Below are 22,528 nucleotides of genomic sequence, written 5' to 3'. Positions count from 1 at the left end.
GTATGTGATATGTGTATGGGTGTATATGTGAGGAGTGTGTACATGTGTCTATATGGTGTGTGTGATGTATGTAGCTGTATGACATATGTGTATATGATGTGTATTATGTGTATGTAAGTGTGCGGTGTGTATGTGTATGGCATGTGTGATGTGTGTATGTGGGGTATGTATGTTGTATGTGTATATGGGTGGGGTGGGTGGGGGTGAGGTGTGTGGTAGAAGGTGTGATGTATGTACTGAGTGTGTGGGTGTGTGGGCTCATGAACAAATGCTGAGGATAGAACAGGATAGCAGGTGTCTCCCTCCATCATCCTCTACCTTATTGTCTGGAAAAATATCTCACTTAACTGGAAGCCCATCGTATTGACGAGGTTAGCAGGCGAGCGAGCTCCTGGGATCTGCCTGCCTTCAACCTGAAATATAGAACCAGAGTTGAAGCCAACTCAGGAGAGCCCATCATATGCCTTGTGCCTGGGGCTCCAGAAAGGGCTATCTCAAAAGCAATGAAGTGGTGGCAGGTTCCAGACTACCATGAGGACATGTAAGTGGGGGCATGGACTGCCATTCTGAAGCCATGACCTTTTGAAATGTAAACAGAGAAGCTGAGAGAGGTGTGTCTTCAGACAGAGAGATGGAACCAAAGAGGGAGGATAAGCAGAGATGTAGGAGCCTGTGCCAAGAGGAGAAAGAGAAAGGAGAGAGACAGCGAGCCAGTGCCTTGGATCAGTTTTTGGTCCCTGCTACATACCTGCTCTCAAATTTCATAAGCTTCCTGTTACAACCAGTTCCTTGGGGGGTTGAGGAAACCTTCCCAGCAGAGAACACAGCATGAATCACTTTAACCAAGACACTGAAGTCAGCACTGTTAGGAGAAATGGTACCTCTCACAGGCTCTTCCCCAAAGCAAGGACCCTCAATCAGATCCTGACAATACATCAGAGGAACCCAAATGAGGAGAGGACGGGTAGTCAGAACTCCCCAAATCACCAGGGTTCGCAAGGCAGACACCCTACGACATGGCAGGAGCTCAGGAAGGCACAGGTACTATCATCACTTGGGAAGTGTGGCATCCCTGTGAATTTGGTGTATTTCCTCATTGTACTAGGTGGTTCTAAAACGTGAACTTGTGGGAGGCTGGGACAAAGGATTACAGGATGTGGTAGAAATTTCAACCTTGTAGAAATCTAAACTTATTTCAAACTACAACTTCCACTTTAGGCCAGTCGCTGCGGGTTTCTAGTGCTCTAAAATCAATCTCCATCCAACAGTCACCTGTAATGTCAAGTGCCAAGTCACACTGCCACCTGCTGGGGCAGCTGCATGCTCTTGTGCATGCACAGAGGTCACATACTCCAGGAAACGCTTTCAAGAAACGAGGGAATTGTAAGACCCTTCTGGGGATTGAATATTAGAGTTGATTCGGGGAAACATCAAGGGAATGTGTGGGACCGCGTGTCAGGGGACGGAGACACAAAACTTGAGAGCATCCTTGTTCATCTTTTGCATGTGTATGAAATGGTCGTCAATCAAGGAAAGAAGGAAAGGGGAGGGATGAAAAGAACCTATGTCCTTCCTGAGTATGGCTTCCCTGTCTAGAGTGGAAGTCCTGATGTGTAGGAAAGTGTGTGTCCTAGTAATGAATCAACTCACCAAGTTCATTACGGTCTCATCAGGGCAGGGCTGCTCTTATTCCCTCTGCTACAGATGAGGAAACTGAGGCATACTGGTGAAGTGACTTTCCCATCAACACCAACAAAATGCAAATCCAACTGTATAGGGTGTGAGACACTTCCTGAAACTGTGGCCTCTCTATCCTCCAAAGCTACAGGTGAGCTTTGTCGGTAGAGGTGCTTGTAACCAAGCCTGAGTTTGAGACCCAGGGCCCAAATGACAAAAGAAAGAGTTGATTTCTTAGAGTAGTCCTAAGTTGTCCTAGAATTCCACACACGCGCGAATGAGCACACACACGCGCGCGCGCACACGAGCACACACACAAAACCAGGAGATAAATGTGGTGTTTTGTTTTGTTTGGAGGAAGAGAAGCCTGTGCTCTGCATGGATTGAGTGCTAACTTCCAAATCTCACCACTAGATGGCAATGAGAACCTTAAAAAAGAGGCCTGGGTGCGCCCTGCTTGGCAATCAATAGAAGAGCTTTCATTCAGGTTCCCTCAAGACACCAAACTGTCTGTCATTCCTCCTCCGCCTGGAAGAAGTGGCATCTCCTGGAGACTTGGGCATCTTGAAGGAAGGATCCCCAGTTCCATTCTCAGACTCTGTTCTTTTATGCTGGATCTAGAGTCTCTCAAATACCTGTGGAATCGGCTGGAGGTCTTGTTAAAACAGGGACCAACAGGCCACGCTGGTCTGGAAGTACCCATGAGTTTGCATGAGTCTGCATCTGGGACCTAACAAGTTCCCAGATGATGCTGACGCTGCTGGGCCAGGGACCTTACCCTGAAGACCCCAACCATAGAGCATTCTGGAAGTACCAAAAACCCTAACCAGAAATAGAACCACCTGCTGCAGCCCTGTCAAATGTCCTGTCCTCAGTTCTAGCCTTGGCTTGGCTAAAAGGCTATGCAACCAAATCTCCCTTAGAGGTCAGCTACTCACTGTGGGAAGACAAAGGCTCTTAAACCAGCAAAACCCCAAAGGTGACCAGGCTCAAGCCTGGAACTCACAAGATCAGTCACGGAACATTCTGGTCAATCCTCCCCCATCCCCTACACCTGCCACACCTCTCATATCCCCATATTTGCGCCTGTGGTTCTCAAACCATGATTCCTGAACCAGCACCATCACTGTGACCTGGAAACTTGCAAATTCATGATACATATCCACCTAGTGTCTACTGTTACACCCAGTGGCGATCAGAAACTATTGCTTTCAATTGCAGCTAATTAGACAAGCCCACGGTTTCTGTGAACTCAGTCCCAGTGTTATACCATGACAATGCTAGATGACAACAGACTGTAAGTGTTAAGTTCTTAATTAGTCTTTCTTAAAAAGCAAGTTATTTAAATTCATCCTAACCACGTATGCCCATACAAGAGGAAGGAGCCAGGTCAGTGAAGTTGGAGCCAAGGGATTAGACACAGAAGGACTTCGTGTGCAGCTGCTGGTTTTGAAGACGGTACAGCCTTGGGCCAAGGAATGCACCACCTCTACCACCAAAGTCAGCAAGGAAACGGGTCCTCCCTACTACAGGCTGGCAGAAGTGACATCTGCCAACAACATGAGCGATGAGTGACCCAGAAGCAAGTTCTCCCATAAGGTCCTCCTGCTGGGACCTTGGTGTGCCCATTTCTTCACTTCCTCAGGGGAGAGCCAGAGCAGAGAGGCCAGCCGTGCTCGTCCCTCTGTCTGACTTACAGAGCAGTGAGAACACGTGCTTCATGTACCTGGGTTGCTGTCACTTGTGTAGGCAGCAAACTTGGGTTTCAGTAGACCCACAGATGACTTTTGTTACTGGATACAGTCACCCTCAAGTCCAAGGAGTCTGCATCCATGGACTTGACCAATTGGAGATTGAAAATATTTTTATTTGTGTCTCTGCTGAGCCTTTTTTGTCATTCTTTTCTAAATAAAAAAATGAAACTACTTACACCCCACTCACACTATACTGGGTGGTGTAAGTTTCTAGAGCTGAGTAAAGCATATGGGAGAATTGCATAGGTTATATACAAATACCAAAACACTTCACAGACTTGAGCATGCATGAACATTAGGATCTGCGGGGATGTGACGACAAATTCCCCTTGGAAACTGACAAGCGGCTGTCCGAGCCCTGCAGACAGTCTCAGGCGTGTGCTGGCCCACTTGCTGATATGTGAAAGCAGTGTGCATTTGCAGAGGCCATGCTTCTTGGTCTGCACTTTGCCCTCTTGCAGAGCACAGTGGGGACAGCAAGCCATAGTTGAGTCGGCTAGAAGAGGACACACGAGACCATCTATAGGGCGCTGTGCTGTGAGGTCAGGATGTGCAATAGATGGGTGGGCAGAATCCATTTTCCCCTCAGCCTATCTCAGCTTGCCATGGACTCATCAAAACATGACCTTGCAAGTCAAGGATAGGTGCATAACGCATGGAATTATTTGGTAGTCCTTGACAACTATCTTTATATAATTGGCTTGCTTTTAACATTTTCTGAGTAGGGGTTCACAAGCCTCACCAGACTACCAAAGCCTAGGGGGGAAGAGGGAGACCTAGATGAGGCTGTGAGAGCCTGCCTTAGACACAAAGATCAACTTAGAAGTCTCAGAAGTGAAGCCGGGTTGTGGTAGTGCACGTCTTTAATCCCAGCACTCGGGAGGCAGAGGCAGGCAGATCTCTGTGAGTTTGAGGCCAACCTGGTCTACAAGAGCTAGTTCCAGGACAGGCTCTAAAGCTACAGAGAAACCCTGTCTCAAAAAAAAAATAAGTCTCAGTAGTGGCATAAGGTGAGAAAAGAGGGGGGGCTGGAGAGATGGCTCAGTGGTTAAGAGCATTGCCTGCTCTTCCAAAGGTCCTGAGTTCAATTCCCAGCAACCACATGGTGGCTCACAACCATCTGTAAAGAGGTCTGGCACCCTCTTCTGGCCTTCAGGCATACAGACAGAATATTGTATACACAATAAATAAATAAATAAATAAATAAATAAATAAATAAATATTTTTTAAAGAAAAAAGATGAGAACAGGGCATGACCTGAAAGTTCTACCTCATGTTCCAGAAACCAAGCTAATCCCATCATTTCACACTCAATGAATTGTAGTTTGAAAACCATGAGTTTCTGAGACATGGCAAGTCTGTCTGCACCTGCTTCCTGAGTCATACATGCACATGCACAACACATACATTCCACATGTATGCACATATACCCTACATAGATACATCACACCCTCCGGATACACATCACATTTGTACAGTCAACAAAAACAGATGTGTACCCAAATAAAGAAGAACATTCTTTGTGCCCCCAGAGCTAGAATTTTCCATACCAGGCTAGGGTTCATCTTGTTAGTATCTAGGGCTGTGGTTTTCAACTCTGTCACCCTGGCCATGGAGAGTGACATATTTCACACCATAAGTCACATCATATGTGTGCATTTGAGCAAATGCATATGTAGTCAACCATATACAGATATATTTAAGACAAAGGTTTTCCAAAATTTACTCTACACTTTTAACTCCCAGTCTGTTCCTTCTTATTCTCAGTTCTCAGACCCGGAACTGTCTTCTTTCTTTCTACCAGTCCATTCTATTGAACACATTTTACACCAGTGAGTTAACTAACGGTTTGAAAACCAGAGTCTCCAGAACCATGACTGAACCTATACCCACTTCCTCAGTCACATGCAAAGCACACACACACACAATACACACATCCCACATACATGGACATATGCCCTCTATGGATATATCACACATTTCATATAAAAATCACATGTACATGCTATACATATACCTCATATACACTCATCTCACATACACATACATACAGACTTCACACACCATGCTGCATGAACACACCACAAACACCCTTCACATTACACAAACATGTAACATACATACCACACATACTTTACAATATGCTCTACACACTTACAGCACAAATACATTCACATCACACCTGCTTACACGTTACACACAGACACTATATATACATGTACCACACATACCACATATACGTCCCACACATATACGCAAATAGAACACACACATTCTCTACATAAACATTCCTTTGTCTCTCCCTTCTCCCCTCCCCCTTCTCTTCTCCCCTCTCTCCCCTTTCGGGTCCTCAGAGGAAATCACAGTGATCAAAAGTATCTAGCGCCTGAGCTGTGGTTATATCCTGAGAAGAATGCATTTTAGGGTCATGACTCAACTTCTCCCCTGTAATTTTCAGCTCAGGGACAACCACCATCCCTGGCTGCTTTCCAGTGTCCCTGGGAATGCTGCACAGTGCAAGCTTCGTGAGCAGCCCAGCGGGGATGGGAAGCCGGATGTCAGATACTGAGATAAAATGCGGATCCAGGAAAAGTTTTTAAGTTTTTCCCGGTGCTGTGGGCAGGAAGGCAGGACCTGAGTGAAGTGTCCATCTAGATGTCCCAGGTTTTATAGTCAGAATTTTAGATCTTACTTTCTTTTGTTCCTTGGGTGTACTTATCTACTAAATATAATTTGATTGGTTTAGGACATGTGTACTTATCTACTAAATATAATTTGATTGGTTTAGGACATGTGGCTACCCAGCTGTAGGAAGTGCAGCATTTAAACCCAACATTCTCCATCGCTGTGCCCAGCTGCATGGAAACAAGAAAAATAACATGAAGGAATCAAGACTATGAATCATAAAAGCCACAACTAAAAAGAAACAGACATGGGAGCCTCGTGTTAGCAGATATCTAACGAGAGGCAAACACCGGCACAAACCACCTACCAGCCACCATCAATTCCAAAGAAGAGACCATCAGGAAAGAAGAAACAGGAAGGCCCAGATTTGGGTGAATGTGGGATTAGAGCCCTGATATGTGTCTGCCTCTAACAGGTTTTTGACATAGGCAAAGTGACCCCATGAAATGGGGTATTGCCCTTGGTTGGAAAAGGCACAACTCAATGGAGACACAAGAACTACCATGTGGTTGGGTGTCCATGTGTTCCTAGCTCCATTTCCCTGGGACTCTTCTTAGCTCCGTGCTAAAACACACAGCCTGGGAAGCCCCAGACCAGGACAAAGCTAGGCATTTGGTCACCTGCTCAGAATACTACAGTGCAGGGCACACAGGTGTTGAGTCTGTAACAGTCACAGAAATGAATACCTATGCCTGCATGTTCCATTCCTATAAAATGTGTAGAGGACCCTGCTAGGGATATGGGACATACCTGAGCCTGCAGCTCAGCTTTCTGTGCCTGCAGGTGAGTGAGTGTGTCCTTGCTCTCCTCCAGCTGGCTCTGCAGGGCAACCACTTTCCGTTCTGTCAACAGCTTCTCCTGCAAAAGGAGACCAGACTCAGACTCACACAATGAAGAAATGCAAAGATGAGGGGGCAGTGAAAGAGTAGGGCCCCTTCTTTGTATCCCCCAAGTTCATGTGCCAATGCCTAATTTGCCAAGGTATTGGTGAGTGGGAACCTTTGGAAGGTGACGAGGGTCAGATGAGGTCATGAATGTGGGGCTCCATTAGGAGCTCGTATTTATGAGAAAAGAAAGAGTTAACAGGAGGTTCACCCTCCCAGCCACCACCATGTGGGCACACAATGGAGGAGAGCCTGCGACAGGTGCCAACTCTGCTGGCAACTTGATCTTGGAGTTCCAGCCTCCAGAGCTGGGAGCAATAAACTAAGGGTTCCTGTGACAACAGTCCAAGCTGAGTCAAACAGGCCCACAGTGGCCACTGTCTGAACTGTGAACTACTAAAGAGTAAAGTTCAGACAACCAAGATGGGGAGACACAAGCATAGAGCTCTTAGTGCCCCAGACTGACTAGTCAGACAGACATTTGACTTTCAAAGCCTTTGTTTTCCCTTTTGTGAAAATAAAACTGTGGTGTGCAGATGCTCATTTGGCTCCGGGTTCTGTGCCTATGAAGATGAAAACCATTTTGTGCTGTGAGCCATGAGCTATGCAGGAGTCATCCGGCCCCACAAGGTGAAAGGGAAGTAGGACTCTGAGTAGACCACTGAACAGGCCTACGGACGATCTGGAAGTCTGGAAGGAAGTCCTCTTCCAATCTGTTCACAGTCTGTCCTGACTTGCCTCTCCACTTGCTCAAAAATACCAGTGATTCACAAAGGCTGATTGTTTAGGAACCCTGCCTTCAGCACAGAGGACACTACACTCCCTCAAAACCCATCAACTCAAAGCCAGGAACCCTGCCTTCAGCACAGAGGACACTCCCTCAAAACCCCATCAACTCAAAGCCGAGTCTACACTAAGTGTAAGCCATGTATAGAAGGCAGAGTCTACCTAACTAACCAGTGTCTACCTAACTAGCCAGTGTGCAGAAGTCTTAAGTCAGGATTCACAAAGAACAGAATACTTTCTGAATTTGTGCCTCTCTGTCTTTCCCGTGTATACATGAACAATGCTGGTGACAATAAGTACCCCATCCAATGCCATCAACAGTCAACAGCTCTTAGGGAAAGATTAGACCTCAGGAGCTCCACCCCATCCGTGCCTACATTGACCAGCACACTCTTGAGCAAACCCTATGCAGGTAACCAGGGAAGTTGTAAGTTCCTGAGAGCAACAGCTGTTATCAAAGGCATTGGGATGGGGGGATCTTTCAGCCTTGAGGCTTTCAGTTTGTTTGGTTTTTTAATTAAGTTAAAGCATATGGCAAGCCTATCTCTCTGTTCTGCAGTCTGTCTGTCCTCTGCATGCCCGTAGAGCACAGCTCCACTCTGAGGAGTCCAGTCACTGATTCGGGGCATGGCTTGAGCACTCTTCTAGGGAACCACATAGGCACCAGGGCTGAGAGTCACTGTCTTAGGTCATTCTTAAAACAAACAACAAAAATCCCTGACAGAATCTGATCCATCACTCCAACCAAACTTTGGCCTGCCTACTCTAACCACCGAGGAAAGAATATGGAGGCATTTTATTTCTTTCATTATATTTGATGCCAAGGACCAAACCTAGGCCTTGAACATTTAAAGTATACCCTCATCTACTGAGCTGCACATCCAGCCCACATTTCAATGTTAATTGCATCCCTTTATCTATGCTTACATGTACAAAAATGCCCAGTATCCGGCCAAGCAGCTGGAGAACTAACTACAAAAGGACATGGGAGTTTTGGACTAGATCAGGATGTCATATCTCTTACACGTGCCATAGGCTCACACAATTGTGGACAGAGCTGGCCCTTGCCAACGTATTCCTTAAGTGTCCTGAAGTTCCAATTGTATGGCCAAACTGCTAAAAAAGAGTAAGAAAACAAACAGCCTACTACAGTTTGTATGCCCCTCCAAAGGAATCCCCAACAAAGCAGAGTTGAGAGCGGGGAGTCTAGTTGAAGATTCTCTATCCTCAGGAATGGACTTGAGTCTCTAGCAACAAGCTTGTAGGAGTGGCTTCTCCCTCTTCTGTTCTTCTGACAGTAAGGACTAGGAACTCGCGCCTTCTTCCCCTTTCCATGTACCACCAACTAAGGTAGCCCAAGATAGCCCCTAACCAGAAGCTGGTGCTTTGATCTTAGAATTCCCAAACTCCAGATTGTGAGAAACTAATTTCTGTACTTTATATCTAATTCAGTCTGTGGCATTGTACTATGGCAACACAAACAGGCTTTTGCACCTCCCTGCTTTAGGAATGAGCAAAAGAGGTGAACAGATATCTCAACAAAGAAGATCCATGAATAGTAAATTAACACATACAATGATGCTTAACATCAGTAGTCATGGGTGGGGGCGGTGCAAAGCCAACCTGCAACCAGACTCACTACATACCTAGGAGTGATACAAAACAAGAACCAAAGCGATGATTGAGATAGCTAGCACTGGCAGGAATTCAAAACAGGAACTCATTCATAACTACAGGGAGTGTGAAAATGGCCTGACTCAACAGAAATATGTTCTTTGCCCTCTGAGAATTCATATTGGATTTTAATCCCTTTTGTGAAGCACTGAGAAGATGGGAACACATGCCCATAATCCCAGTGCTCAGGAGGCCGAGGCAAGAAGATTGCAAGCACCAGGCCAGCTGGGATTACAGAGGAAGACTAGCTCAAAAGAAAAATAGGGGGTGCTTAGTCAAGGATATGAAGGGATCATTAGAAAGTAATTAGGGTTGGATAAGGTTATCAGGGTCCAGTTCCCTCGATGAATCCTGCTAGCTTTATGGGAAGAGAGAAATCAAAGGATACACACACACATACACACAGGACTCGTTGCTTTGCTGTGTTCTACACTATCTCTGGACACTACCAGCAAAAACACTGTAACTAAATGAAAACCCCAATCCTCTTTTATTTCTAGCTTCCCCAGTCTATTATTGTATTGTTGGCAACAGAAAAGAGACTAATACGGCACACCCTTTTGAATACCATCTTGGCAGTCACTTTTAAAGTATGTAAGAGAGAACAGCTCACACTTCCTAAGAGAAGATACCTAAGGCAATGTTAAGGGGCATAGATAGCTTATGTCCCTTACAGTCTACCAGCATTTACGGTCAGAACAAAGAACAAAAGACTAAACCTCAAACCTGAACATCACTCAGAAGTAGGTAGGGGTTCACCTACTGTGGTTCTAGCCATCTGACCCAGTGCTTGTTCCTGAACCTCTGAGAAGGTCAACTGGGTCCACAAGACTCAGAGTATGGCCTCCCCCAGGCCTGGACTGCTTTTCCTGCAGCCATGGCTCCAATGCTCACCTCCCTCATCCCACCAGTAGCCGGGCACACTTGAGGAGCGGCCTGAACAATCTGCTGCAGGATGCTGATGTAGGTCTGAATTTCCAGAAGATTCTGTCATGGAAGGAAAGAACTTTCATTACAAGTGGTACTGCCTGATGCGTCCCTCCCGTCCTGAGCGAGCCCAGAAACTAGTGCCTCCATGCGTCCTCCCACACTGGGAATGACGGACGGGTCAGCTGTGCTGCAGGGAGGGCACCGTGGAATGGGCATCCCACATCATCAGGAGAGCAACCAGGCAGAAGAGTAAACAGAGGCTTGGCTTATTTTGCCACGTCCTTTCGGTTACCTTCCCACACTGCCTCTGGCTTCACAGAGACCTGGATGGCAAGCGCATGAGAGGAAAGGGGAGCAGTCAAGTCCTGGAAGCTGTAAAGGACTCTGACAGCACAGAACGGTGTTTCACTGAAGGGGCAGGTTTAGCCAGCCATGCTGAGACTAAATGGCTTACTGGCTGTGCATATTCTCAGGCAAGCTTTTGAAGTCTCCTAGAATGGGAGTCCTTTTATGAAACAGGGCCAACTATCTGCAGGGAGGCCTGGTGACCTGTACCGGCCAATGCACCTTTCCCAGATATGCGCAATGACTGATAACACAGCTCCTCTACAGAAAACAGCCCCGACCAACCACTGGTCAACTTGTCCAAAAAACAGCATGGACCCTAGCCCATGAGTAAAAAAGACCAACCTAGGGCCTCCAAGTGAGACCAATGTTCCCCTCTCTCACTCTATCCCCATGGCCCTCCACTCACAGAACTGGGGTACATACATCACCATCTCAGGCTCTGCCCACAGGGGCTGACCTGAGCTCCTCCAAACTAGGCTGCCCAACAGGTAGTGAACAGGAGCGTCCCACCCTATTTATTGTTCTAAATGCCTTCAGGGTACTTTGGGCTGATTTGGGACTGCCCCCAGGCATTGCTCTCAGGATAGACACAAGGAAGCTGCAAGGTGTGGAGGAGGAAGCTGGCAAGGTGTGGAGGAGGAAGCTGGCAAGGTGTGGAGGAGGAAGCTGGCAAGGTGTGGAGGAGGAAGCTGGCAAGGTGTGGATGAGGAAGCTGGCAAGGTGTGGAGGAGGAAGCTGGCAAGGGCCTGGAGAGAGGCTGGAAGGATGCCAGAGAGAGTTCTTCAGTGCAGGGTGCAGAGCACACACAGCAGGGTGGAGAGAGTGAACACAAGGTTTGCTGGGTCCTACAAGTGGCTCTCCAGAGAAGGATCTGGGTGTGGAGAGCTGAACTGGGCAATGAAACAGGGCCATGTGGCTAACAGGACAGAGAAATGACCGGGGAAGGACACTGGCCGAGCAGGGCGTGCCATCTGTTGCGTTCCTATGGGCACAGAGCTCATGCTGCTGAGGAGCTCTTCCAAGTCCTGCTACCCAGACAAGAGGAGCTCAGGGAGTTTACATCATACATCCCATCGGCCACTGGATGTGGCTGCTCCAGGCATATGGAAGTACCCCCGTATTTCCTATGAGACAGAGCAGCTTCCACCTGCTACAGTAAGGTCCTTGGCAAAGAGGTGCAGATACTGTATTAGTGAAATGAGGACTCAAAAAAAAAAAGAAAAGAAAAGAAAATTAACCCCACAGAAGGAAATCGTCTCCAAGAAATTCCAGCCTAGGGTGAGAACAGGTAGGGTTCCTAAGGACAATTAAGAAATTCCCCATTCACCCTAGGAGAAGGATCCTCACAGACATAGCAACTTGTAGCTAAATCTACGCAGGTTCATTTCCTGGGTTTTGCTACCTCTTTTCTTCAAGATAACAAGGAAAATTGAAGGAAACTATGAATTCTGGCCTCACCAGCCCCTTCCTATCTCCAGGTTTCTCCTGATAAGTCAAGGCTCAACAGACCCAAGATTCGGGTTTCAGAGGGAGACCAGCGCCCAGAGAGCATGGGCATTCCTTTTTTATTCACCCACGGTTAGCCCACACAATGGCACCCGGATGCCACTCGCATTTTGAAACACAGTAAGCAGCCTAGCGAGGCCAGACTGCACACTCCCGATTCCCCACTGCTAGGATTTGATCTTCCAGCATGTCAAGGCTCCTAAATAAAGGTGCCAACTGACTGCCTCGAAGGCACAGCTAAGGGTTGCCCTACAATACCTTAAAATAGAAACACTTCTTTTCTGCATTTTTCTGAGACGAAACAGTTGCCTGCCTAGCAGAGATGCAGCTGTCTAGATAATTTTGTAGATTGCAGTGTGCAGTACGGACACTAAGACCTGCTATCGCAATCCCCAGCATACTCTCTACACCCCAGGCTGGGTAAGTGCTATCCAGTGGGCAACTTGTTCTGGTTCAGGGGAATGTAATGCCAGGTCGCTCACTCTAGCAATCTTCTGTCCAACCAAACCCAAACAGGGTTTTCTAGAAGAGAGGGTTTCCTTCCCACATGTGCTGGTTACCTTTTTGTACCTGTCCTTGGCCACACTGATGTCTGCCTGCAGAAACTGTGCTTCCAGCTGCAGGTGCAGGTTACGCAATAAGGCTTCATCAGCTTTCTGCAACAAAAAGAGTCACACCAGGGTCACACTTAGGTGTACCGGGAACCAGCGTGCAAACACAGGGACTGCATGGAGACCTACTAAAACACAGAGTCTTGTTCAGTGGGTCTAGAATACTGCATATTCTCACACACACACACACATACACACACACACACATCATGGCCCCTACGTGTGTGTGTGTGTGTGTGTGTGTGTGTGTGTGTGTGTGTGTGTGTTCAGGCTTGAGGTGTGTACAAGTACACCAGCTTGCATTTGTGGTGGTCAGAAGACAACTTTCGGAAGTGGATTCTCTCCTTCCACCATGGGTTCCTGGGGTCCCACTTAGGTCATCAGTAACACACAGCAAGTGCTTTTGCCCCCTTGTGCCATCTTGCCAGCCCTAGATGCTGCATTCTAAACAAAACACTAAGCTAGTCACTGGCCCTAGTTGACAGCAACAGTTCTCGTTACGGGGTGATTTTGCACTCAAAGGGGACATTTGACAATGTCTAGAGATACTTCTTGTTTTTGCTAAGAGAGATCTTACAGATGGACGAGCCCTTGGAAAGCACTGCTCACAATTTCTTAAAGCCACTGGTACCATCCTTCACATAAAGTATATCGCAGAAGCCAGCCACTGTATAAGATCAAAACAAAGATGCTTATTTGGTTTTGCCCCCTGGGACGGAGATGGAGATGGACCTTATATGTGCTAAGGATAATCTTCCTGCAGATCATAAAAAGCCATAGACAGCCAATATGTCCAGCAGCTCTATTCCCTTAGTGACACTTCAACCAAATCCACAGAACTTAGGGGTCCGGCAAGGGCAGTTCAAAGTCTAAAGTCTTCCTTTGCAAGAGCACTTGGATCAGGCTGTCAGTGGGTCCCTCCAATGGTACTGGAAACTTACAGATGATAACAAGACTGGAACCCGCCATGGGCTTTTCTGGGATGCCAAGCAGAGAGCCTATCCTACCAGACACCTACCATCCTTCCACATCTCCCCCTGGGGATCATGCAGGACCAGCACTAGCTCCTACAGAAAAATATTGCAAAGCCACCTATGTGATAATAAAAATGCAATACTTGTCTTTAAAATAGGAGTTAATCAGATGCTCTGTAAGCACATGTCTTGCTTGGAAGACAATCGTGTAATAAACTGCCCCAAAAATCCCAGGGGTAAGCGGGCGCTTTAGGACTGTGCAGTTGCTGATATGATGAGAATTTTTTTCGGAAGCATGTTCCTTTATTTGTGCCAGAGTGCAGAAATGTGTAGACGCTTGTGTTTTCATTATGCCTGAGATGCTGTCAGCTGAATTTCCAAATGCCGCAGCAACAGAAGCATCTAGATCTTTCAGAATCAACTGCCTGTGTCAACTGTCTAATTTGAGAAAACAACCCCACCCTGACTTTGTATGAGCTCGAAATAGAGTAGATGGCTCACAAAACAGATCACAGTACCTGAGAGCTATCTAGAAATGCAAGCAGCACTCGAGGATTCCAACACCCCTTCCAGGTGCGGGGGGCACACAGTAAAGTCCACGTGGTCCAGGATATTTACAGCCCCAACCCCACTGTGCTGGGAATGGAAGTCAGGATTTTGCATATGCTATGAAAACACTTTTCTACTCGCTGCATCCGAGACTTTACAGCCCTTTTTTGAGGAAGGAACCAGAGAGATAATTGAAGTTCAAGGAACCCTGACAATCATCCTTGACAACTCTTTCACAGGAATTCTAGGCTTCCATCAGGACTCGGCTGCTAAAGAACAGAGATCCAAGTTCATTAACACCACTGGCAAAGTAGGATTTAATTTAAAAACACATTTCCTTCAACCCTGGATCTCAAAAAAACCTTTTCAAAAATGTTGCAAGTTGCTCTCTGCATCTGCCCGGAGGAGGCTCTGGGAGAGCTGAGACTCCGCTCTCCTTGGCCTCATTCTCCGCTCTCTCCCTCTGCTCTCTGGGTGCCCTTCCTCTCCAGCCTCCTGCTAAAGGCCTTCCCTTCCCGAGCCCCTCCTCTCCTCTTCTCTGGAGTGAGGAATTCTTGGTCATGTAGAAACTGATAACCCTGAAGGTGATTGCTTCGTGTCCCCATCTTTTCTGCCCTGGGCCCCAGAGCCTCCTGCTCTTTCCCACAGGGGACTTCAGAGGCACATGAATTACATGCTCGTGGGCCAACCTTTGAAGGTTTTCATTGCCTTTAAGTAAACACATGTACCTAGATGCTACATCGATCTAAATTATTTTAAAGAGAGAGGAAAGAGAATCTCTTTCCTTTAAAGTTCATGGCTTAGAGCCGTCTCAGCTGATAAGCAAACTCCGGAATTATTGGCAGCCAGTAATCTTCCAAGTACATATATGTGGCCATGAGTTATAGAGATTGCACAGACTTGAATGTGTATTTAAAAGTCGTCTGTGGTTCTTGCTCCATCAAAAGGCTGAGCATATCACCAACTCTGGATGCACTGTTTAGGCATTCTGTTGAGGGTTTATTTCCCTTCAAAGGGGGTAACAAAGAGCAGCTTGCTTTGGCATGTGTACTGTTGAGAACCAAAAGTGTTTTGTTCTAGAAGTCTCATTGCATGAGCAGCGTGACTATATGGCAGGTACGTGAACAAAGAGCCAAAGACTGTATCTTCGTCTTCCCACGGCCACACCCAAGGGTGACTCCTTCCTGCAAGTGACACTACTGGGGTTGTCTCTGAGACTATGTGGAGAGTCAAAAGTTGATTTGACTAAGCAAACATCTCCAGACTTGTTTAGCAAAATCGCTGGCCCAAGGCTGGCAGGAAGGCTGAGCAGGTTAAGATACCTGCTGTCAAGGCTGATGACATGAGTTCAATCCCCATGCACCACATGGTAGAAGGGGAGAACCCACCCCTGCGAGTTATCCTCTGACTACATGCAATGGCACATGTCAACATACACACACACACACACACACACACACACACACAGAGAGAGAGAGAGAGAGAGAGAGAGAGAGAGAGAGAGAGAGAGATGTAAAGGAAAAATTGAATCACTTTTCCGAGCATCATCAGGATGAGACTCCACTCTTCCAGCCTCCTCTTTCTCAGCTGATGATGTCCACAGCCCACAAGGGTAGACAGGCAGATAGGTCACCATTGTGATCAAGGCTTGATTCTTCTGGAAACCCTGGGGACTTGTGAAACTCTCTGTGCTAAGGGGAATCAACTAAGGAATGTATCCACTCACTGCTGATCTTGGATGACTAAGATTCATTTCCTGGGGTGTGCACACCTCGTGCTTCTGGGATGAGTGAGTCATGTTCCCACAGCGGAGCACAGGAAGTCTTCTATGTAGCCTGGTAACAGGTGAAGTGACCCAGGACAAGGATCCACTATCTAGACCTAGAGGCATCTTTAACCTCCAGTACTTGACTTTGGGTCTAGCTTCTGAGGGACTCAGCTTCTCTGATTGCCCTTAGGAAATAGAGAGTGATCCAGGACTGCAAACACATTCATCTATGCCTGCCATGCATGTGGGAAGGAGCTCTGGAGCTACATCAGATCGTGGGTGAGTTCCTTCACTGGAGAAAGAAGACCATGGACTGACTTCTCTCTATGAGTGAAATCTGCCCCGTCAGTAACCAGAGGCTGATCTGGGGCTCCCACAAACTGATTCAAGAACCTTCCCAATCCAGTGTTTACACGACTTAACTAAACCCAAGAACTATTACTATTTGCTCTGGGTTTTCTTTAGATGAATTCATATTTTCCTTAGGTTTATTTGAAATGTTGAAATGAACTTTTTATGTAATATGCTATAAATAAAAGGGCAATCATAAAAATTCATGATTCGGGGGGCTGGAGAGATAGATGGCTAAGCAGCTGAGAGAACCTGCTACTCTTCCAGAGGACACAGCTTCACTTCCAGCACCCATGTCTGGTGGCTCACAGCCACCTATAACTCCATCTCCAGGGGGATCTGATGCCCTCTTCTGACTTATGAAGAAGGCACATACACACACTCAGCATGTTCTCACACAGTCTCACACACACACACACACACACACACACACACACACACAAATATAAAACATTTTTTAAAAGTATTTCTAACTGGGGCTGGAGAGAGAGCTTAGCAGTTAAGAACACTTATTGCTCTTACAGAGGACCTGGGTTCAAGTTTCAGCATCCACAAGTCAACTAACTCATAACCATTGATAACTCCATTTCTAGGGGGTCCAACTCCTTCTTCTAACCTCTGCAAATACCAGGTCGCACATAGACACACATGAGAACAAAACACCCATGCACACAAAATAAAAGAAATCTAAGAATATACATAATTCGCAACTATGAAAAATTTACTCCTCCATGAACCAGTTAAAGCATCTCCTATTCCATTAAATTATGCACTTCACAGTGAGGGGAAGTGAAGCGAAGCTGGCATCTGTCATATCAAATGTTCTGCCCTCCCACAGACAAAGACTGTGCACTGCCATTTGACAGGCGAATCGTGTATATTGCTAAGTCATTTCATGCTCAGTGGGCGTGGAGACATTCTCTCACTCCACTGAATGATAATTATCCCCACAGAGAAGGAAGTTGAACCTCAGAAAGGTAAGTGATTCACCCCAGGTCCCACCCATAATCAGCAGTGTGTTATGATTCTACTAAGAGGCTGCCCTCCTCTTCTGGATAGCGTAGCGCACTTGTGGGTAGGAGGGTCTTACCCAGGCCCAGGGCTCGACCACATCAACTCCCTGTGCTAGCCCTCACCTACACTCTTGGCAATATCATGAGAGTTATTCTTGTGGGGCTGACAGTTCAAATACCCACCCTCTAAGTCACGATATGCATTAAAGTCCTAGAACTGTTTTCTCTGAGTGGGGAAATAGTGGGACATCTTTTCCTTGGTGTTCACTTTCTCTGTTGCCTTATTTTTCTGTTGAAAATGCGAATTGCTTTTGTAATAAGAGAGAGATGACAAAAGTTTTTAAAGCCTTTGTCAATGTCCATCAAGGGTAAAGAGCAGGACGTCACTATGGTGGGGCTGAGAGGGAAATTCTAGAGAGCCTAAATTGCCACCAAGGTGAAGGGTGCTAGGTATCTATGTCCTTGAAAGCCTTGGCCAGTGAAGAAGACAGTGGGTCCTCCTCCTGCAGCTTTGGACTATACCACAGCCCAAAATGGGATGAGTTAAAGTGTAAACAGAACACCTGGTTCTCATGAAAGAAACTCCCAGCTCTCCCACAACAGGCTTGGGGTCACCGTTCCCCTACCCCACACCCCCTTTACCATCAACCTAGAGCCCGTGTCCTTGGAGCTCTGCTGAAGCCTATCTTTGCCGCAATCTTTCTGTTATGTCTAGCATGTCAGTCCCAAATGCTAAGTGCTGGCCTGCCCACTAGTTATCAATGGCACCCCTCTCCCAGGGTCATTGTTGAACAACACACAAGCTGCTCACACAAAGAATGGGCACCAGATGCAGTTAATATTAATAAAAACAAAATTAGGCTCCTCCAATTTTCAGTTCTGGTATTTTAATGCCACTTTGACAACAAAGGTTAGGCAAAACTAGGAAGTGGCAAATACCCTGAGTAAGCCCTACTGTGTGAAGTGGCTGCCAGTCATACAGAGAGAATTGTAAGGCCAATCTGAGCTCAGGGGGGAAGAGCTTTATCTAAATTAGGCTTTCTGTTGCTGTTGTAGCACCATGAGCAAAAACAAGTTGGAAAGGAAAGGATCTATTACCGCATACAGCCCTCTGGTTGATCTCTCTCTCTCTCTCTCTCTCTCTCTCTCTCTCTCTCTCTCCCACTGAATAAAAGTCAGGGCAAGAACTCAAAGCCTAAACTTGGGGGCCAGAACTGAAGCAGAGATCATGGAGGAGTGCTGCTTACTGGTTTGCTCCTTATGGCTTGCTCAGCCTGCTTTCCTATACCATCCAGGACCACCACCAGCCCAGGGGGGCTCACACCAATCATTAGTGAAGAAAATGCCCTACAGACTTGCCTACAGGCAATCTGGTGGGGGTAATCTCTCAACTGACATTCCCTCTTCCCGGATGACTCTAACCTGTGTCGAGTTGACAAAACATACAAGACGAGTTTGGTGTCTCATCAGCAAGCAGAATGAGGCTCTAAGCATGGGGGCATTAGGGGCTGGAAGCCCATGTGCCCTCAACAGTATCCTTCAATTAAGTCATCTCCATGACTCTTTCTATCCCAACAGGTGAGCTCTGGCATGACCAGAAAAGATGGTTCTTGTAGCTATTAGCCATGTCTGTGTCTGTCCAACCCTTTTGACAATAAGAAAAAGGAAACTATCCCCACTAGAAAGAGCTAGAATGTTCCAGAATCCCTGGCACCTCTCCCCCATTCCTCATACTTGAACAGAGGGGGGGGGGTTCTTCCTCTCTTCCCTGAGTCCTTTGCTTCAGAACAGCAACCTCATGACTATTGACTAGCCACAGAACAGAGGTATTGATTTACACAATACACATTGCAGTTTGTGATCAGTGTATCAGCGGGAGCATTGTAATGCTGGCAAATTATGAGAGCCTAGAACTATGGCCCATGGGTTGAGAGCTTGGTCCCCAGTGCAGAGGTGTTAAGAAGTAATAGGGCATTCAAGGGGGGCATGGAGGGAGGGCCTTACACCCTCTACCCCATCTATGGATTCCTATCTTGCAAGTTCACCTCCCATGCTCCAACACTGACGCCTTTTACCCGCAGTGAACCAAGCCATCAGCCCCTTCACCAGAACCAGGATTTAGTGCATGGGTTTGTACTTGCAACTTCCAAACTGTGAGATTAAAAACTCTTGTTTATTTACAAATTACCCATACTCAAGTATTTTGTTACATTAATGGAAAGCAGATTAAAACACCTAGCATAATATATCAGCTTCGTGGTCTCATGAGATCACATACCATGCATCATAAGGTGCATTTGTCCATTAGCTCAGTCACAAAGATTCAGCTGAAATTAAGAAGTTGGGGAGTGGAGGAAAAATATATAGCACAATAAAAAAAATTAACAAGTCAAGGAAGAAATGACAAGAAACAGACAAATCCTAAAATAGTGGAAAGGGGGTTATGGGAAACAGTTGCTCCTACCATTTAGTCTGATGCTGTAAGGAAGCTACTTACGACAAGGCAGTATTCCGCTCACCTTGTTAAGCCGGTCCAGCATTTCTTTCAGTACCAATTGACTTTCACGCTCATTTTCATATCTGCAAATCAGACACACAGGCAAGAAGAATTAGACAGCTTCTAGGCTTTCACAGTTATAGATCGCATTACCAGTGTAAAGTTCTATCTCAGATAATACCATGTCCTTTTCTTCAAGAAGGTAATTTCAATTTTAAAGAAATAGATCATTCCACATTTCATTGCCTGCTGCTTCCCAATAATTTTCATACCCTCAACCACATAGAAAATGTGGATTGCCTAAAAGGGTAAGCAAAATAGAAGTCCTCCACCCTGGAGCCTCAAAGCGCCTCAGCCGCCACCCACCCAGCACCCGAGGGTGAGGGAATTATATCTGAGCATAGCTGTAACCCAAGCACAGCCTCCAAACAGAGACAGGAAGGCTGCCCCATTCAGTCTATAACAAATGACCAATTTCCCAAACTGATGTACTCATTCACACTTGCAACTTGTCAGTGTTTCTGTATTAATCATTTATCCTTATAACCAAAGGAAGTGATTGCTGTTACCTTTCAGGGAAAGATGTAGAACACGGTTGAAAACCGTGCCCCAGGCTAGGGATATGGTTCAGTAGTAAGATAGTTACTGCACAATCATGAGGACCTGAGTTCCAATCCCAGCACCCACATAACAAGCCAGGCACAGTCCTGTACATGCCTGGAAAACCTGCACTTTAGGAGGCAGAGACAGGAGAATTGTTGGTGCTTGGTGCTTGTCAGCCTAGCTGAAAAGAATTCAAGATTCAGATGCAGGGAGAGATCCTGCCTCGAAGGAATAAGTGGGAGGGTCATAGAAGAGGACACTGGATACCATCCTCTGGCATTCTAGTGCATGTACAAGACACACCCTCACACAAACATGCTTACACATAAACCACCCCCCAGCCTGCACACACATGGGTTAGAGAAGGAATAGAAGAAGAGGATGCGGAAAAGGAGAAGGAGGAGGAGGAGGAAGCTTCGCTAGAAGCTGCCAGCACCATGCCCCTATCCTTACAGCACCACTCCTGCCTAGCAAATGGATGAATGAGCCAAAGACTCGGCACCTACTAGGAGCAGCCCTCAGCCTCTGACAAAGGTCAGATAAATTAGGAAGATAAATCCACTAGCTTGGATAACTAACGCACGCGGTAGGTGCCCATCGTGCTAACCTACTTGACAACACACTTGATACTGGCTGCCTTCCGCTCTTGTCGCCCTTCCTAACTCCCTGGCCAATCAATGCTCCTTGAGGTCTTCTCTCAAATAAGCTACTGATTGGGTTTCTAAACGATTCCAAACTAATAGAAGGGGGTGTAGGACTCAGAGTAAAGTATGACTCTGATGTGTTTGATGACCACACCACCTTGGCTAAGCAAGGAAGTCCCCGTTCAAAACAGTTAACAGGGGTTGGAGAGATGGCTCAGTGGTTAAGAATACTGCCTGCTCTTCCAAAGGTCCTGAGTTCAGTTCCTGGCAACCACATGGTGGCTCACAACCATCTGTAATGACATCTGGTGCCCGCTTCTGGCCTGCAGACATACACACAGACAGAATATTGTATACGTAACAAATAAATAAATAAATATTTAAAAAAAAAACAGTTAACAGCTCACCTGCCACGAGGAATATGCTAGTCTCTCCTATTTCATTTCTTCCCAAAGTTCTAAGAAATGATAGGCAAACATCCCAGAAATTATTATGGTCAGAGAGGGAAAAGCTCTTTCCAATGAACCCCAGCCCTCATTCCCTGTAATCTGCCCCCAATATGCATTCACATCTTCTCCTAGGAGTTCCAACCCTTGATATTCAGCAAGCACCAGGCTGCTTAGACAGAAGCTATATTTCCCAGCCCTCCCAGCCCTTCATCCAGGAGTGGTTGTAGCTGAATCTTAGCCAATAGGATGGAAGCATAGATCTGTGTGGGGCCTTCCAGGTAATGTAGGCAACAGTAAGTAAGCATCACCTCACGTGTCCTGCAGTTTGAAACATGGATGCTGCCATCTTGAAGTTCAAACAAAACCTTCAGAATTTCAAATACTATAGAACAGCACACTAAACTGCATGCCCAGACTTTATCCAAGAGAGAAAAGAATTTCCATCTTGAATAAGCCAGTGTTATGTTTTGAGTGGTAAAATATACATGCGTAAGATTTACCGCTTGTTTAAATGATTTTACCTCTATTTTTTAATTATGTGTACGTGAGGGGACACATAAGCGCTGGTGCCCATGGAAGTCACAAGAGGAGTTGGATCCTTTGGCGCTGGAGTTAGAAGCAGTGATTGGAGGAAGTGGAGAGCCTCCTGAAGAGGATGCTAGGAAATGAATGCTGGCCTCTTCGAGAGCAGTAATGCTCTTCACCTTTTCTCTTTTTTTCTTTTTTATTTTTTTTTTGTTTTGGTTTGGTTTTGTTTGTTTGTTAGTTTATTTTGTTTGAGACAAGGTCTCACTATGTAGCCCCAGCTGGCCTAGAACTCTCTGT

At 46.3% G+C, this 22,528-nt stretch overlaps 1 protein-coding gene across 1 annotated transcript in view; it reads right to left on the bottom strand.

The window, feature by feature from the left end:
- Nucleotides 1-22,528, bottom strand: part of Bfsp1 (beaded filament structural protein 1) — a 35,320-nt gene that overhangs the window by 5,555 nt on the left and 7,237 nt on the right. The window contains exons 2-5 of the mRNA XM_041670729.1: nucleotides 20,030-20,090; nucleotides 12,805-12,900; nucleotides 10,355-10,447; nucleotides 6,867-6,974 (exon numbers count right to left, since the gene is read on the bottom strand). Coding sequence (XP_041526663.1) covers nucleotides 6,867-6,974; nucleotides 10,355-10,447; nucleotides 12,805-12,900; nucleotides 20,030-20,090 — 358 coding nt within the window. The remainder of the gene's footprint in view (nucleotides 1-6,866; nucleotides 6,975-10,354; nucleotides 10,448-12,804; nucleotides 12,901-20,029; nucleotides 20,091-22,528) is intronic.

Source organism: Microtus oregoni, unplaced genomic scaffold (genome assembly GCF_018167655.1).
Source record: "Microtus oregoni isolate MIOR12 unplaced genomic scaffold, Mior012 000020F_ref0000438, whole genome shotgun sequence".
NCBI lineage: Eukaryota > Metazoa > Chordata > Mammalia > Rodentia > Cricetidae > Microtus > Microtus oregoni.
The sequence above is the reverse complement of the archived record's forward strand: the minus strand, read 5'-3'. Positions and strand labels throughout refer to the sequence as shown.